The sequence below is a fragment of the Macrotis lagotis genome, chromosome 1, assembly GCF_037893015.1.
Source record: "Macrotis lagotis isolate mMagLag1 chromosome 1, bilby.v1.9.chrom.fasta, whole genome shotgun sequence".
Lineage (NCBI taxonomy): Eukaryota > Metazoa > Chordata > Mammalia > Peramelemorphia > Peramelidae > Macrotis > Macrotis lagotis.
In genome coordinates, this window is record NC_133658.1 from 85,649,395 (window position 1) to 85,668,409 (window position 19,015).

The following is a 19,015-nucleotide window of genomic DNA, read 5'->3' on the forward strand; positions in this document are numbered from 1 at the left end:
TTTCTTTTTGAGTTGTTTTTGGCTTTTTTTCTTTAGTCTAGTTATAGTATCATTCTCCTATTTGTCCAAATTAATAGCATGAATTTTTTGAATTTAGTAAGACCTAAGTGAGTAACTTGGGGACGATGGAGTATATTTTCATTTTTATCATTCCATTTTGAGCAATAGGGACCTGAAAGAGGAACTTGAAAACTGATCCATATTGGGTTATGCATGTATCTTAAATGGGGCAGAGTTTTGCCTGGTACTTAAACAAGATCTGATTCATCATACTTTAGATTTGGTGAAAATCTAGTTTTTGAAGACCAAACATGGGAGAAGTTTAAAAATATCTTTCAGATCTCATCCCCAGAATCATAATATCATCATGGGAAAGCTTGTATGGGCTAATGGGAAGGTTGTTAGATATTGAGACACAGAACCTAGGTTTCAGTTCTGTCTTTGCAGCTTCTTACTTGTGAGACTTTGAATAAGCCATTTAATGTCTCAGGGTCTCAGTTCTTCAAACGTGAAATGAGAGGTCTGGACTAGGTATTGCCTGAAGTGCCTTCTGATTCTAAATCTACTATGCTATTATTTATCCTTTTATGCTGATAAGCAGGATTATTGAAAACTATGCAAATCAGAATATGAACTGTGGCAGGTTTGACCCAATGGAAAGACTCTGGAGATCATCCTAAAAACAAATCGAAACTTCTGTCTGAGAAACAAATTAATTGATTGTGGAGCAGCTCATTACTAGAAGGGTGGCTACTAGGTGATAGATTATTTGACTATGGAAATCTGAGTTAAAAAAATGTAAATGGTCAGTCTGTTGTAACCTATCTTACATCTGCAGAAATGATGAAAAATAGAGGACAAGTGAATGTTGAGTTATCAAATATTTAGACTGTTGCCACTAACTTAACTCTTAATATATCAAATTTGAGGTATTTGTCCAAAGATGAATCCAATTATCTTTGTCCAGTCAGTATGCTTTTGAATATCTCAATGATATCTTAAACTTAGAAACTGAACTTACATCTTTTCATCAAACCTATTGCCTCCTTTTTAATTTCCCCTTTTCTATCAAAGGCTCCATAATTTTCACTGTCAGAGTTGAGTCAATAAATATTTATTATACACTATCTAGCAGATTCTGTGCTAATTACTGAGGATATTAAAAAAAGACTAAGTCAGTTTCTTGTCTCAATCTAATCAGAACACCACACAAAAGAAAATTAAAAGAGCAAGGAGTGGTAGAGTTATCCTCTAGGGAGTATGATGAAGTCATAAAATTGGAGTGGGAAATGATCTGAGGAGGTATGAGTTTTCCATTTCTTTTCATCTTGCAGAATAATGAGTTTCTGGAGATATGAAGTCCATAAAAGTAGGTGGGTAGGAAATGACTAGGAGAATTCCCCTGGATGCCATTCTTAAATGGAGGAGAATTAGAGAAAAGGTTCCAGATGTTACCTCCCATTCTCTCCAATCAGAGGAGGAATCTTAGTATCAGGGAATACTGAGGAAATATGAATTTCTGAGTTGATTTCCTCTTGTGGAATGATGATTTTCTGGAGATGAGGATTACAACCTTGGAATCATCATCAACATCTTACTTTCACAGGCTTAACAAAGTACCTGGCACATAATAAAGGCTTGATAATGCTTCCCCCCCCCTTGACTTATTCCTTAAAACCCCAGAAAATCAGTAACCATAACTTGTTATTACTGCCACATCTCATTTCCTTCCTCTTTCTTCAATCATACAGACATTTCCCTAGATCAGAGCTTCATTTCTTGCTTAGACAATTGTAATAATCTTTCCCTCAAATCTCTCCCCTTTCCAATTCATCCTGCAAATATCTACCAAACTGATTTGACACAAATGCAAATTTGACCATATCACTCTCTTACTTAATAAACTTTGGTGATTCCTTACTACCTCTAGGGTCAATATAAACTATTATTTATATGATAAACAGTCTATGAAAAGACTTTCTCCCTCTGTCCCATCCATCCTTTAGAGATAATATATATTACTTCCATCCATGTGGTTCAGATAAACTCTCCTTCTTGTTTCTTAAAATGCAATTCTATCTTCTATTTCCATGTCTTTTTAATTAGATGTTCCCCATACCTGGAATGCCTTCACTATCACCTACACTTTTCAGAATCTCTAGATTCCTTCTAGAGTCAACTCAAGTGCTACCTTCTATATGAGATTTTTTTTGATTCTTTTCTCCTTTATCCTGTTGCTGCTTGCTAGTGCTCCTTCCCATCTCCTTTTACCTATTTTTTTAGATCTACATGTTGCTCCTAGCTAGATTTTATGCACTCCATGAGGATTGTTTTTATTTTTGACTTGTTGGCAAACATATAGTAATAAATGTTCATTGTTTCATTACTTGATATTAGAATAATTGGTCCACATTAATACTGACATTCTAATAAATATGGAAACTGGGAAAAAGTTGAATGAAGAGAACAAATTGCCTCTTGGGGAAGCATACTAAGGTACTGGTGGATTTTATTTCATCATTATCCAAAGATAGTGGGGACAATAAATTCTTTTATTTTGTGATATTCATGATAAGTCTAAGTAAAAAAAGACCTCCATGAAGATGTCTGTAGTTCTTATATCAACATTTGCTGTAGAAAAATGAAGATGTAGAGAAATGCTTTGAAGAGATTGTCAAGTTTCTTTAAGCCAAATCGATATATGTTTTGAGTGACTTTATTGTGGAGGTGGGTACAGGGGGAAACGATGAACTCATATTGAAAAACATGGCTCAAGATTTTGAGATATAATTGAATAAGATCTTCAGAAGACTCATGACTGTGTCTTCAATGCTGCACACAAAAAAAGAGGAATTGAAGGTCCTGGTGAGCACTTAGCAACATGATAAAATAATGAATTGGCTAAGCCTCAACAGATAGGAAATGAATAATTATGAATGTAGGTGTCATGTTAGAATCAGATGTTGGCAGGCAGTCAAATTATTGAGTAACTAAAAGTCAAAAGTGCATCAAATTAAAAGAAAGATTAATGATAAGAAGACATGGCATGCAATTGCAACAATTTCAACCTGACCTAGTCAACCAAGTCATCAGTGACAACAGAAGGAAGATGAAAAAAAAAGATATTGACTCAGAGATGATCACTATTTCCTATGAAAATTTAAACCACATAAAGATAATTATAATAATGAGGAGACCAAAAGAGCATAATAGAAGCCGTTCCACCCAGCAATTATTGAACTTGTCAAATTGACAGAGAGAGAGAGAGAGAGAGAGAGAGAGAGAGAGAGAGAGAGAGAGAGAGAATGAGAATGGGAAGAGAGGCAAGGAGAGGGGGGAGGAAGGGAGGAAATAGGTGGAATTAAGAATGCAGATTCATGTGTAAAACCTATTCATGATGATAAATGAATGCAAGTAGTATTGTCTCATAAAATTTCAAAAAGTAGTGGAATGACAAGCAACATTATAGCAAAATTGTCTTGAAACCCAATCAAGTTATATTATCCCAAGAACATTAATAGAGGACCAATGGGGATAGAACATGAATATAAAATGAAGTAAGTTTGTCAGGATTTCTATAATAAACAATTTTTATGATCAATTTTATATCAAATTGTATATATTATAATCAAATTTATAATCAATCTATATCCACAATCCTGATATGCTTTGTGAAGAAATGGAAATAGCACATAAGAAATTGATAAAGCTTAGAGAATCAGACCAAGAACACACTAAAGAAATATGTGCTGGGGGTAACACAATTTTGGAGATGTTAAGGGATTATTTTATTTTATTTTTTTATTTTTTAAGGGATTATTTTTACAATATATCTCAGGGAGGGTTACATATCAAAGTAATGAAAAAAGAAGTCTATATTCTTATTTTTAAAAAAGGTGATGAAGCAAATGTGAACAATTACTAACTTACAAGCCTCCTTTATTATCATAACATAATACAAGTGTCTAACACATATAATAGACAATAATTGGTTAATGACTTTATATAATATTTATAGATATCTTTTTATGGAAGTATGAAAGGGAAGCAGTGGTCTTTTCTTGAAATGATTTTCTGCAACAGACCACATATTTATACTCACAAAATTTACTAAATGGTACAGGAAATATAAAATTCCTCTATGATCATTTTTTTTGTTAATTTAAAAAAGTAGCCCAAGTACAGCAAAATGTAGTCCTGAAGGTTCTCTTTCAACAAAGAGCCTTGCATGGGTTTATTAGAATCTTCCAAGATCTCTTTGTAAATACAACCACAGACACTGGTCTGATGACCCTCTGATTATTAACAAGAGAAGCATGAAAGAAGGAGACATATGCTTGCTAAATGTATTTATTACTGTCAAATAGGAAATCCTCTTGAGATTCCAAAAGAGAGATTCCCAATAGATGATGAAGTCTTCAAAAAGCCCTTGCTAGTAGAGTTGTATATTGACTTTATCAAAACCCAGAAGAAATAATCTAATCAAACTAATTGCAATCCAAGCCAAGTGACTTAACAAAGGCCAAACAGAACTGAAATTCTTATTTAGGTTTTCTGATTCTAGATTCAGCACATTCCAATGCACTTTGCTACCTCCCCAAATGTAATACAAGTGTATTGCTTGAATGTAATTTGGTAGCTTAAAGTTCATTAGAAAACTTTCTTCTGTGTGTATATATATAGAGAGAGAGATGTACCATGTGGGAATGAGCAATATTCTAGCTGTAATTCTTCTACAGGGAGTAAGTAAGGCAGTACAGGGGAGATAGCTGAAGCATGGTAGGTCTCAAGTAGGCATCTTCCACTGGATATCATGCAGGAGAAATATGGAAAGAGGAGTTTGAGATGAACAGTTTCCAAACTTTGCATAATCTGACAGAGATAATACAGAATTCCTAATCAAATGAGCAAAACAGAGTCCCACAAATATGGAGGATTTGGAAATAGATCATGGTGAGCATATTGTAAAGCTTGGTAGAGCATGACAAAGGATTTGGTTCAATATGTTTTTCTCTACTGCCTACTCACAAGTGAGTGCATGACTTAAGGTACTCCAGACGAGTATGTAAAATGATAGTAAATGTGAATACTGGAGCTAGATTGCCTGTTTCTTAGTGAAAAAGAGTTAGGGGCATCTGATAACCATGAAACTAAGAGAAATAGCTAGACAGGCATGAAGGGAGAATCGATCTAGATTAGTCAATGAGGAGAATTTTTAAAGAATCAACAAAACAAGAAGGAAATAAATAATAGAAGCAAGAGCTCAGTTGAAGTTAGGCAATATATATCTCTGTAACTCTATAACTCTATGACTCCAGAGTTGTGTTTCTTTCTTCAGAAGTTGTCTTTGACCTAGGAGATAATGATGGAAATGATCCAGAGTTAGTGATGGTGGGCAGGTTCTTGTCCTTTGTTAATGAAGAAGACCAAAATGACATCACTGTTTGAGACAAATTACAATGGGTTTGAATGTTAGCCCAATACAATGCTTGGAATGCTTTACCACAGGAAGGGCACAAATAGTCCATGTAAACACTTGGGGGGAGGAGTACTCTAAATTTATTGATGTCATTCCTCTAATCGGCTTCAATTCTGCCTTCTTCACAGAGTGCAGTGCCCTTGCTGATGAGGGCACGCAATGCTTGGCAGTCCTGTACCAGTGTCTCCCATGCTGCCCAATCAATTCTAAAGTTCTTAAGAGCAACCTTGAGGGTGTCCTGGTATTGCTTCTTCTGATTCCCTTCTGAGCCCTTGCTATAAAGATAGTCTTTCTGGTAAACATACATTTGGCATTCTAATAACACGATCAGTCCAGCGAAGGTGTACTCTCTGAAGTAATGTTGGAATGCCAGGCAGTTTAGCATGAGAAAGGACCTCAGTGTCTGGTATCTTCTCCTATCAGGTGATCTTCAGAATCTTCTTAACACAGTGAAATAGAAGTGATTCAGTTTCCTGGCATAGCACTGGTAGATTGTCCAGGTTTCATAGGCGTATAGCAGAGGTCAGCACAATGACTCTGTAGGCCTTAATTTTGGTAGTCAGTCTAATACTTCTCTCTCACATTTTCTTTTGGAGCCTCCTAAATACTGAGCTAGCTCTGACAATGAGTTTCAGCCTCATTGTCAATGTGTACCACCTTGGAAAGGACACTGTCAAGGTAAGTGAGCTTGTCCACAGTATCCAAAACTTCTTCATTTGCTATAATTGATGGTTCCACATATAGATGGTGTGGTGGCTGATGGAGCACCTGGGTTTTCCTGATTGTTTATTGTTAGACTAAAATGAGCTCAAGTGGCAGAGAATCGATCCATACTTTGTTGCATCTCAGCTTCAGAGGCTGCATTGAATGCACAATCATCTGAAAACAGAAGGTCATGCACCAACATTCCCTCCACTTTGGTCTTGGCTTGTAGCCTTTTCAAGTTGAAGAATCTACCATCAGGGTGGTAGCTGACCTTGAGGCTGTGTTCATCCTCATTGAAGGCATTTGATTATATGACTAAAAACATCAAACTAAAAGGTATAGGAACAAGAACACAACCTTCTTTCACTTCATTGGTGACTGGGAAATCTTGAGAGCATCATCCACTATCCAAAACCCAGGCAAGGGGAGGCTAGGTGGCACAGTGGATGGGCACCAGCCCTGGAGCCAGGAGTACCTGGGTTCAAATCGGGTCTCAGACACTTAATAATTACCTAGCTGTGTGGCCTTGGGCAAGCTGCTTAACCCCATTTGTCTTGCAAAAACCTAAAGAAAACAAAAACAACAAAACCCAGGCAAGCATGATGTCATGAGATTGATGCAGAATAACTGATGAAATTCTACAGGCAACCAAATTTTGACATAATTTTCCACAAACCCTCATGACTGAAGGTTTCAAAGGTCTTGGTCAGATCTACAAATGTTGTATACAGACCTCTTATCTTTTCCTGACATTTTTCCTGGAGTTGACGGGGAGCAAAACACCTTATCGACTGTTTCTTAACCCTTTCTGAAGCCACATGGATCTAAGGGAGGTAACCATCTTCCAGGTGAAGGATCAGCCTATTGAGAAGGACTCTGGCAAGAATCTTAGCAGCAGTGGCTAAAAGAGAAATACCCTGTGACTATCACAAGACAGTCTATTCCCTCTGTAGTTATAGAGTTGGACAATGGAGGCATCCTTCAATTCTTTCTTGTCATATTATTTGGAAAACTTCAGTCAACTTTTAGATGAACAATGGACTCCTCATCTTGTAGGTCTCAGATGGAATAGAATCAGGTGGACATGGTGAGATTTTAGAGGATATGGGAGACTAGGAGGGTGATAAAAACTACATTGGAATAGTTGGATAAATGAGTATAAAAAATGCACCCAGGATAAAGCTAATGAACTGAATGGGGTGAGACAGGATAGTTAGTGATCCAAACCAAGGGGAAGAGTGCCAGGTTTAGAGATCTTAGGGATGATTATTAGATCTAAGGTATGGCTTTGCTGGTTCTTGGCTGATAGGTATAAAAATGGAGATGGTCAAATCAAGAAGGATAAAGAACCTTAGGGTCATAACATCATTTGGGGGAAATCAATATGAGGAGTAAAGTCATGATAGTGGGAAATGAAACAGAAAATTTAAAAAAAGTCATATCTTGAAATTATCCCTGCTGGACTATATAAAATGAATAATAATTTGAAAAAGATAGTTTGGAGGAACAACATGGCTTTCAAATGATGAGAAATAGAAAACAGAATTTTAAAAGTCTGGAAAGGACACTGAAGAGTAAGGAGAAAATCAATACCATTTCGTGACATCCATTGATTAAGAACAATTTGTAGAATGGAAGGCAATTGGTAGAAGATAATGGATGAAGTGGTATTATCAGGGAATAGCTGAATTTTCATTAGTGAATAGAAGGAAAGATGAATAGAGAAAGCAATAAACATTAAATACTTACAACTTGCTAGACACTGTTGTGTTACTAATATCTTATTTTATCCTCACAACAACTCTATAGGGTAGACACTATTAAAGCTGAGAAAACTGAGGCCTACAGATATTAAGTGATTTGCTCAGACAGATTTGAACACAGATCTTCCTTACTCTAGGACCAAAACTTTATCTATTGTTCAACCCAGGTGACAAATAAGTTCTAACATATTTCTTTCCTTTTAAAAAAAAATTGTTGGGGTGGCTAGGTGGCGTAGAGGAGGCTAGGTGGCGCAGTGGATAGAGCACCGGCCTTGGAGTCAGGAGTACCTGGGTTCAAATCTGGCCTCAGACATTTAATAATTACCTAGCTATGTGGCCTTGGGCAAGCCACTTAACCCCATTTGCCTAGCAAAAACCTAAAAAAATTGTTGCTTATTTTCTATATACATACATCTATATAATATAAAGTATGTATATATTGTTTTAGACACATATACACGAATTCAGTTCAATTGATTTTCTACTGTATGTAAGATACTATGCTTGGAGTTAGGCATACAAGAACAAAAATAAAAATACTTGTAATCATAGAGGTTATATTCTACTAGGAATGTGGAAGTGATGCTGGTAAAGGACTCTAGGAAAATTTAGGTGGCGAGTGGCAAAAGAGCTAATCTTTAAATGGAGAATAGGATTTTTAAAGGCAGAAGCAAGGAGGGAGTATAATTCCAAATATGGAAGATATGGTTTCTATTATTGTATATATACTTAATAAGGGCAAGTGCTTGGTACTAGTTATAGAATAAAGAAAAAAAGCTATTGCTTGCCCTAGAGATCAGCAAGGTGGGGGAACATTCAAAACACAAAGGGGCAAGCAATTAAGGAATGGATAGTCAATATCTGAGGGGTTAAGGGAAGAAAGACACAATAATGTATTGTGGTGTTGTGAAAGGATACAACCATTTTGAAAAGCAACTTGGAATTATACCAACAAAGTGACAAAAATGTCCAGTCCTTTGACCAAGAAATTCCATTACTGAGTTTACATTCCAAAGGAATCATTAATAACAAAGGCTACATATACACCAGAATATTAGCAACACTTTTTGTGATAGAAAAAAATTGGAAACAAAGTAGATGTTCATCATTCAAGGAACAGATAAACAAATTGTGGTATCTGAATGTAATGAAATATTACTATATTATAAGAAAGGATGTGTGTGATAAATGTAGAGAAACACAAACTGAGGCAGAGTGAAGTAAGCAGTGTCAAAAACAGAATATATATATATATATATATATATATATATCAAACTCAATAATGTAAATGGAAAGAACAATCACACACAAGAAAATCAAAAGTGCATAATTATGAAGATTTAAGCAGAACTCAGAAAAAGAGTTATGAAAAAACAACCTTAAGCCCTTTGAGGAGGCATAAGGTTTTATATATATATATATATATATATATATATATATATATATATGTATATATGTTGCATATAACATGTTTTCATGATTTTTCAATGATTGGCTGTGCAAATTTTTCTTCTTTTTCTTTTTGTATTTGGTTTGGCCTGAAAAAATACTATTTGTTTTGCGGAATGTTTCTTTAGTAGAAGAAAGGGGAGGGATCCTAGTGAAAACCATCATGATTTAAAAAAGGACATCGATAAAAACAATAAAAATAATAGGAAGAATAGACAATGCCTTTTCTAAATGATGTATTATAGAGTCCTCAGATACTCAACACCTATTAGTTGTATAATCTTGGGCAAGTGGCTTAACCTTGATTGTCTGGCATCCAGGGTTATCTCCAGTCTTCTTGATTTATTTCTGACCATTGGGCTCAGATATAGAGGAGAAAATGAGACTGGTGACTTTGTACAGCATCCCTTCACTCAAATCCAATTCATGTGCGTGTCATGGCATCACCTGATGTCATGGTCTTCTTCAAGAATGAAGGACAAATAACAACAATAATACAGCATCTAGACTGTGAATACAGAGAAATGAAACTAATATGGGGTAATAGGAATGGAAAAGAGGGAGTGCTTTAAGGACTGGCTAGAACACTGACAGTGAAGAGTAGGTGCAGGATGAGTGAAGTAGTGAGAGGGGTGGAAAGATAGGCGTGAGTAATAAAAGGGATAGTTCAGAGTTGTGCATCTTGGAGGGAGAGCAGGTTCAGGTGATAGTTTAACGAAGTTTAGCTACCTTTATGGATGGAGATGGAGCTCATGGAAATTGGGGAACTAAAAGAAAGGATAAGGTATTAGTATCAATATTAATGCTGAAGTTACCAAAGCTGATGGCAAGGGTTGAGTTGCAGAGGACTACTCATTCAGTTACTGAAGTCACTGAGGAACTGTAGAGGAACGGGATTTTTACTTAGGTAGGAACTGGTTCTAATGGAATTTTAGAGTAGGATTTCTATAACTATAATCCACACCTTGGTCAGTGAACTCAGAAGAGAAAAAAATTATCTTTCGTTTCACTAAACTCTTTTTTTTTTTCGTTTTTGCAAGGCAATGGGGTTAAGTGGCTTGCCCAAGGCCACAAAGCTATTAAGTGTCTGAGGCTGGATTTGAACTCAGGTACTCCTGACTCCAAGGCCAGTGTTCTATCCACTGTGCCACCTAGCCACCCCTATTTCACTAAACTCTTAATGAAATTTAGCGTTTCCAAGCATAAATTAAAAAAAATTATTCTGAAAAAGTGACCTTAGGTTTTATTAGACTGCTCAATGGATCTATGCTATTAAAAAAGGTTAATATTCCTGATTTAGAGGTTGGGATTTGTTTAATCATAGGGCAAAAGAAATAACAGGGAGAGAGAGAAAACACCCCAAGTTCCTAAGGGACAATACTCTAAGGAAAAATGTTCCAAAAGACAATAATCGCCAAACCATTTACTATCGCAAAAGCCCATTATTTAAGCTCTAATATTATTTCAGTGGTGCTATATGGCTGAGAATCATGGCAGACTAGGTTCTCAGAGGAATCAAAATTACAAGTTAGCCAAAAGACAAAGGAAAAATACCTACTGTTAAGTTGCAGCAAGGATGACATCTACCTGAATCTATGTATATAATAATATGCAACACATATACCTGGAAAAGGTCAACTGCTAACATAGTTAGAACATGAGCTAACAGATGTGCAGCCCAGCATGTTGAATAGGTCCTATATGGAGAATTTATGGCAAAACAAGGTCAATGATTGCATAAACTGAGAACATGAAGAGAAGTTGGGGGTCTGGATTGATGGAGAATGGATCTATACTTCTGGACTGTCTATGTGTGTATATGTTTGTAAAATTAATTTTTTGTCATTTTTATTTTCATAATAAAAAACTTTAGGTAGTAAAATTATTTTTGTAAATAATCTTTATTTTTTTTGTTTATTTTTTTAAACCAGAACTCTTCAGTCTCCAGACCAGATTTATCTCTCCAGCTTATTTTCTTTGATGGTGAAGAGGCTTTTCTTCACTGGTCTCCTCAGGATTCCCTCTATGGCTCTCGGCACTTAGCAGCAAAAATGGAATCTACTCCACATCCTCCTGGAGCAACAAATACAAACCAATTGCATGGCATTGTGAGTGGAAAAGATCCATCCATCCATCCACATATGCATACACTTATGCATACACTACTTATAGACACATATATGTATACACATGTGCATTGTGCCATACATTTATACCCACAACATGCATATATATATATAAATATATATATACATTATTAATATATACATGTTCATAAACATGTGGGTGCATATTGGGAGATACCTTGAGGTCATGTAGTCGAAACCCTTGAACTATAGAAACCTTGCTGATTTCCCTACATAGAGAAAAAGAAAATCTAATTTTGTTCCATAGAACCCCATTCTTACCTTATATATCAATGTAGAAAGAACATATTCCCACTTCTTTTAAGACCTTCCTTGGGTGAACGAGTTCTCTTTACTTTGAATCTAGGGTTATGTGGAAAAGAATGGGAGGTGTATAGGGTAGCAGTTATGGAATGTTCATAAACTAAAAATTTCTAAGTTACTTCAAAATTCTATTGTGACTCTGTCACATACCTTGTCACTAGTTTCTTATTAGTCCTTTTAGAGATAGGAAAATCTAGCAGGAACAAACAGTATATAGACTTCAAAGTATCTGGAATCAGAAAGGAGAATCTGTAGGGGAAAATGTCTGGCTAGGCCATAGCCAGCAAAGTTATTTCTATGTTAACCTCAAAATGGGATATCATTTTGCCATTCCAGATTAAATTAAAATAAGAGGTATTTCTTCACCACTTAATTCCTACTTTGGTATCTTATCAAGATGTGGAGGGGATACTTATTTCTAAAAGCTAGCTATGCCAGCAGAGCAGAAATTCTATTGCTGCCTTCAATCTGAAATAGAAGAGCTTGGGACTAGCTACCTAAACCTGTTGTTGCAGGACCTGAGGATGCAAAGGTTTTCATCAGAAGACTGACCATTAGATGATTAATTCTTTAGGCCACCAATATTCATGAAGATGCTCTATTGAAGTATAGACAGGTTACAGTTTGCAAATGTGGGGATTGATGACATCACACTCTTCAAATATTGAAGTGAAACATATGTATATAAACTGGTGATAATAAATGTATAATACATTGGTTCATTTACATCTCCTCCCCATTTGATTACTAATGATTAAAATATTGTATTCATAGGTGAGGGGCAACTAGATGGCAGTTCCTTGAGTCTGGAGGATGGGAGTTCAAATCCTGAGATACTAGACACTAACTAGTTGTGTGAGCTTAGGCAAGTCACTTAACCCTGATTGTCTCACATTCAGAGCCATCTCCAACATTCTGATTCATATTTGGCCACTGGACCCAGATGGCTCTGGAGGAGAAAGTGAAGCTGGTGACTTAGCACAGCACCCCCTCACTCAAAACCAATTTACGTGCTTGTCATGACATCACCTCCCAGATGTCATCATCGTCTTCGAGCACAAAGGACAAAACATCATCTGTATGTAAGAACTGTCTAAAACAATGACAAGATAATGCTACATTTTTTCCCCTCTCATAGGATTTACTTGTATTACTGGATTTAATAGGTGCACCACACCCAAGGTTTCCTAAATATTTTCAAAATTCTCGATGGTTTGGAAGACTTCAAGCAATTGGTAAGATGCTTCTAGCATTCCATATTAAAATGAGACAGATTCTTACTAAACAAATCATTGCTCAAGTGGATGGGATTTCATTAGCATGGTGTTATTTTCAATGATATGGATCTCAAAGTGTTCATTTTTATCTTTTTGTAGGACTCTTGTCCATATCCTTAAGTTTGACCCAGGAGTCCTACCCAATGTGATAAGGACCTTCCTTGAGCTTTCCTCACATCCAAAGGGCAGCAATGGAGAGCATAGAATGTCTAACCATTCTTTTTGTGATCAGTCATCTTCTTTGACTTTTCTTTCCTTCCTTCCCCCCCTCCTGTTTTTGGTCATCTTCTTTTTGACATGTTACTCCTTGCCATATTTTCTATAATCCAGTGATACATCTCCTGGTTATTCCACAAACAACACAGTCCATTTCTTGGTTCTGGGCATTTTCTTGGGTTGACCCCCCTCACTGAAATGATCTCCCTCCTTATCCCCACCTACTGGCTTCCTTAACTTCCTTTAACTCCCAATAATTCTAACTTCATCAATGTATGCCTATAAAACCTGAATGGTCTACCAGTGCCATGGCAGGAAATGAAACTACTTCTGTTTGAAGTGTCCTAGGAAGATGATCTGTCAGGATAAGATTCTGGACAGTGAGGTCCTCTCTTGAACTGAACTTCCAAGCATTTAAATGAACTTCAGAGAGCACAATTCTAATAGGCAGATATTAGAATGTCTAAGAATAAGTAAATTGGTGTGGATTGGAAATGGTCAAATGCTCAAAGCATTTCTGCTTATCATCAGTGGAATTAGATCTAAAAATGGCAGCTACACTATCATCTTGGTGAGATGGGAGACCCAGTTTTGAAAAAAATAAAGACTACTGTGAAATTTTCCAAATGCAAACCTGTCATTCTTTAGATCACTTTTTCTTCTGAACTGATGGTCTTTCTGTTGGGATTCACATATCTTAGTGCCTCTGATAACTCAATGGACCGTCCATCTAGTAATCTGTTATAACCTGAAAAATAAACCATTGGTTTTTTTCTATATGTATGCATTATTAATCTGATATCTTTTGTGTTCTCCCACTACCATCATTCTAATTCAGGGGTTCTTAACCTGGAATCCATGAAGAGTCTGTGGTTACATTTTAGGAAGTCCCTGAACATGGGTAGAAAATATAATCATATATTTTTTCAATATAACTGGGTTTCTTTGTAATTCTGGATTTTTTTTGTGCATTTTTAAAGTATTATTCTAAGAAGGAGCCCATATTTTCACTCGACTTTCAAAGGTCTGTCCACAACACAAAACTGTTAAGAGTCTATTCTAAGTAAAAACCCTCATGTGGTTATTGTAGTGAGGTTGATCATGCTATCTATTTATAATAAAAGTTTTCAGAATAATGTCAGGATTACTGAAGAGATACAAATCTTCCTGCTTATGAACTCACTTTAAGCTCTGAATGGATTTTCCTGCAGCTTGCTTAACTAGTGTTCCATTTGTGATCTGCAGAAAAAAAGCTACATGAATTGGGATTACTTCAGGATCATTCTGTGAAGACACAGTATTTCCAGGGTCATATGTACCGAGAACAAATCCAGGATGACCATATTCCATTTTTAAGAAGAGGTAACACATTTTTATAACATTATTAATCTCCATTTTATTCTAGGATTCAGATTATGATTTGTGATTGGCACATAAATTTTCCATAACAAATAAAACCAAAACAAAGTTGGTGGAACCAGATATAGTAGTTTTTAGATGGTACTGGAAAGTATAGTTAGTTTAAAGAAAAGAACACAGTTTAAAGAAAAGAACTAATTTTAATGTATTCAAAATTCAAATTAATATCACAAGTTGATGAATAAAAACATATAAACATTTTAACTGTACAAAGTATTCTAACAAGATTTGAATGATAACACAATAAAACAACAGCAGAGAACACAGATTTAATAAGGAACTATTGAAATTAAATATTTTTGACTCAGCTTCAGTTGCCATATGGTGGTTGATGGTTTGCCAATGAAGAGTTTAGCTGCTGAAAAGGCATAGCTGGGGATGGGCTAGAGAGAATGAGCTTAGAATGAGGGGTAGAAATTATCTCCTTTCCATATCAGCTCAATCCTTATCCACTCCAGAAGAGAGTGTATGGAAAGAGGGACCAACATGATCATCCTGTTACTTGCCCAGCTCTGGCCAATGTAGACTTCCCTAGAAGGCAAACAATTGTTTGACTTCTCAGAAGCCTCTCGATGACTAGATTTCTCATGAAGAATTCCAGTTATTCCAGCAATAACTGTCAAATACCACAATTTCTACTCATACACAAAGGTCTTCAAAGAGGGAATTTATAATGTGTCATTTTTCCAATAAAACTTATGGGTTAATGGAAAGCTTCTGGAAAATATCAAGAGATGCCACGTGTTTAGATGACAAAAGTTAGTGTATAGCTCTGTTAGTGAAGGCAAGATATAGAAACCCTTTTTATAGGGAGAAGATGCTGGAGATCCAATGCCTTAAAAGGAAGGAACTGAAGTTTCTTAGTCTTTCTCATGATCTGCTTGGTCAGTCACTGTATCATGTAAATTGTCAGTGATAGTTCTGGCTTGGGGCAGCTAAGTGGTACTATGGATAGAGCACTGGACCTAGAGTCAGCAAGAGTCATCTTGCTAAGTTCAAATCTGACCTCAGACACTAATATATGTGACCCAGCACAAGTCACTTTACTCTTTTTTTGCCTCAATTTCTGCATCTGTAAAATGAATTGGAGAAGGAAATGACCAACTACTTTAGTGTCTTTGCCAAGAAAACCCCTAATAGGATCAAGAATCTTTGACCACCAGTTTCTTCATCTGTAAAATAAGGATAATAATATAAACACTCACTTCTAGGGCTGTCAAAATTAAAATGAAATAGCCTTTGCAAAGTGATATATGAATGCTTTTTAACTATTCTTATTACTAGGTTCTAAACTGTGAGGTCAGGAAGTATTTTATTAATCTATATTTTAGAGCATTTCAGAGTGTTTTGAACATAGTAGGCAATTAACATTTTCATTCAGTTCTGTAAAAAAAAGAAACTGTTATGTCCCTGCCATCAGGGATATAAGAATGATCTTGTGTATGTGAGTGAAGGAATGAATGTTATCTATGTTAACTGCTGTCTTTATGTCCTTTAAGTAGCCCTATTTAAAACTCCACTTGTAGTGGAACAGTTCTTTAGTTTTCTCATTGTGTGAAATACTCACTTGTTTACAAATCAATTCTTTTTTTTTTTTAGGTGTTCCAATTCTACATTTGATACCCTTCCCTTTTCCTGAAGTCTGGCATACGATGGATGACAATGAAGAAAATTTGGATAAGTCAACTATAGACAATCTCAACAAAATCATACAAGTCTTTGTGTCAGAGTACCTTCATTTGTAAATGCTGTGCACTTTATGGAGAGAGGGGATTAATTACTTTGAATACGGTGTCAGACAATTGTATTCAATTTTAAATTCTTACCCTATGAAAGTTCTATGTGGATAAGTCTCATAGAAATTTATTCTCTAGATACTCCTGAGTGTGTAGTCCTTAAAACCTATACTCTTTCTGGGTCCTAAGTGAGCTTCATTCCTTAGTTTCTTCCTAGAGGTAAAGATATAAAGCATTCAAAAGAATGACCTTACATCTCCTCAGACATCCAACAACTGGACAAAATAAAGTGCACACATTCAGTTCCAAGGTCTCCAAAATAATGCTGAATGGTGATGGTTATGTGCAAATCATAGTTAGTTTTGTGATTTTTTTCACACATTGAAATTCATTTCATATATGTCACAAAGTAGAGGTATAGTTGAAGGCACAAATTCTCTGAGAAATCATTGTGGGGTTTTGTTTTTAGGAGTGTATATGTATGTGAAAATTAAAATCAGAATTAAATCCTGAGTTGTGAATTTTTTTAAACTGGAGAATTAAATTGCATAATTTTAGCAGTTGTGAACTATTTTTTCCCCTGTTTATTAGGATTTAGGATTTAGAGTTGGAAAATATCATCTAGTCTAATACTTTACAGATAAGAAAACTGAAGCCTCAGGAAGAGAAATGACTTGCCAAAGGTCACAAAAACCTAGTAAGTCCAAACCTCTTACCCCTACTCTTTGCTTCCTCTTAAGTAAAGTTTTTATAATTACTGTAAAATATATTCAAGCTGAAATAAAGTACATTTCTTTAGAAGAAGTTTTCCATGCTCAAGTATAGCACTATAGACAGATACAGACATCTGTCTATTGGAAATTTAGAAATAGAAATTGAATTTTTTAAATTATGCATTTGATTCATTTTATGATCTCTGAAATCTTGCCACATAGGCAGCTTTGAGGCCACTGGGACTACCATCAGAATCCTGGAGCCACAAAGTACTTTGAACCTTGTTCTTGCCATTTAGAGTGGTCTCTTAAAAATGCTAATTTCATTAATGCTGCTGGACAGGAGTATCATTGGATCATATGAAAAAAACTGATAGGTGTTGGGCTATAAATGGCAGAGAGAAGATTTGAACTAAGATGTTTGGATTTCAGATTCAGTCTTCTTTCCCCTGACCTGAAATGCCTCTCAATCAGAAGAGAAGCATTAATCCTGAGACCAGAAATAATCACAGCTGCATTAAGCCATGGTTTCTCTTTTGGTGTTTTCTTTTTCTCACTCTTACACTGTCTCTGTCCTATGCTGTCAATAAACATCAGATCAGGAAAGACAAAGGTCATTGGATAGGCATCTCATATCCTGAAGAATTTTTTGTTCTTTGGAGGCTGTTCTCAGTGAAAAGTGGGACTCAGAAATTGTCATAAAACTGATTCAGAGGACAGTTATAAAAGTTTATTTGCTCATGTAATTTGGTGATTTAATATCCCCCAACCTTGTAGTTACATGGACCACATTTAATAGAGGGAGAGGGGCTTTCAGCTTTATGTGCCCCCATTCAAGAAATCTTTAAATATAATTAAAATACATATGTATAAATCTCCACAGATGTGAATAAAAGGGTTCTTAGGTCATAAGCTCTCAAGTTATAATAATCTATACACCAGTTGTAGGATTGACCTTTTTCTCCCAAACCACATAAAATACATAAAACACAAGCTACCACATGTCATATATGTTATCACTATCACATGAGTTATAAATTATATCCCTTAACTCCAACACTGTATAAGGCTATATATATAAGAATATCGCTATCCTTTCTCTCTGGTGAATCTTACCTTTCCCCAGGGTCCTAAAATTCTGCATACTTCTATCATCACCTTCTAGTCTGGTATTTTCATGGAAGAGAGACAAATTTGGGTTTGCTAATGGGATAGCCTCACAATAGTCTAGTAAATCACAGGAATACATACAGTCCTCCAGATCCAGCATTATTCTATGTTGTGGATTCACCTTTGCTGCTTGAGTGACAAAAACCCAACATTCCAATGAGTCCTCTTTCACAGATGATATGGATATAAGATATTCAGCTTTAGAGTATTACCACACGGTAACATAAATAATTTATTGTAATGTCAGAGGGAAAAACCATGTTTTTTGCTCTCTCACACAGGATTTTTTTTGATGTTTTTCCATTCATCTTCAAGGGTCATGTGCACATCCTTCCCCTCCTTTACCCACCCCCCCCCAACCCCCAGAGGCTGGCATTTCTCAGGACTAATGTGGTTCTGCTTGAAGGGTGTATTCTAGAACTCTTAAAGCTGGGATTGATAGAAAGGCAAGCCCCAAAGCTGATATTGTACAGGGAATCCTTTTCTATGTTCTGGAATGATGGTGTTCAGGAGTTCTCACTTACTACATTTGGAAGCTGGGATTTGGGAATTGCACATTATATAAAAGATTGGGGATCTCTACACAATATGGAGTTCCTGAATCCTAGCCCTATACAGAACCCACAATTTTTAAAAGC

General features: G+C 35.8%; 1 protein-coding gene across 1 annotated transcript in view; it reads left to right on the forward strand.

The window, feature by feature from the left end:
* QPCT (glutaminyl-peptide cyclotransferase) overlaps positions 1-18,009 on the forward strand; it is a 39,224-nt gene extending 21,215 nt beyond the window's left edge. The window contains exons 4-7 of the mRNA XM_074203967.1: positions 11,328-11,504; positions 12,985-13,081; positions 14,585-14,701; positions 16,358-18,009. Of these exons, the coding sequence (XP_074060068.1) occupies positions 11,328-11,504; positions 12,985-13,081; positions 14,585-14,701; positions 16,358-16,503 (537 nt within the window). The 3' untranslated portion in view covers positions 16,504-18,009. The remainder of the gene's footprint in view (positions 1-11,327; positions 11,505-12,984; positions 13,082-14,584; positions 14,702-16,357) is intronic.
* Positions 18,010-19,015: the final 1,006 nt, after the last annotated feature.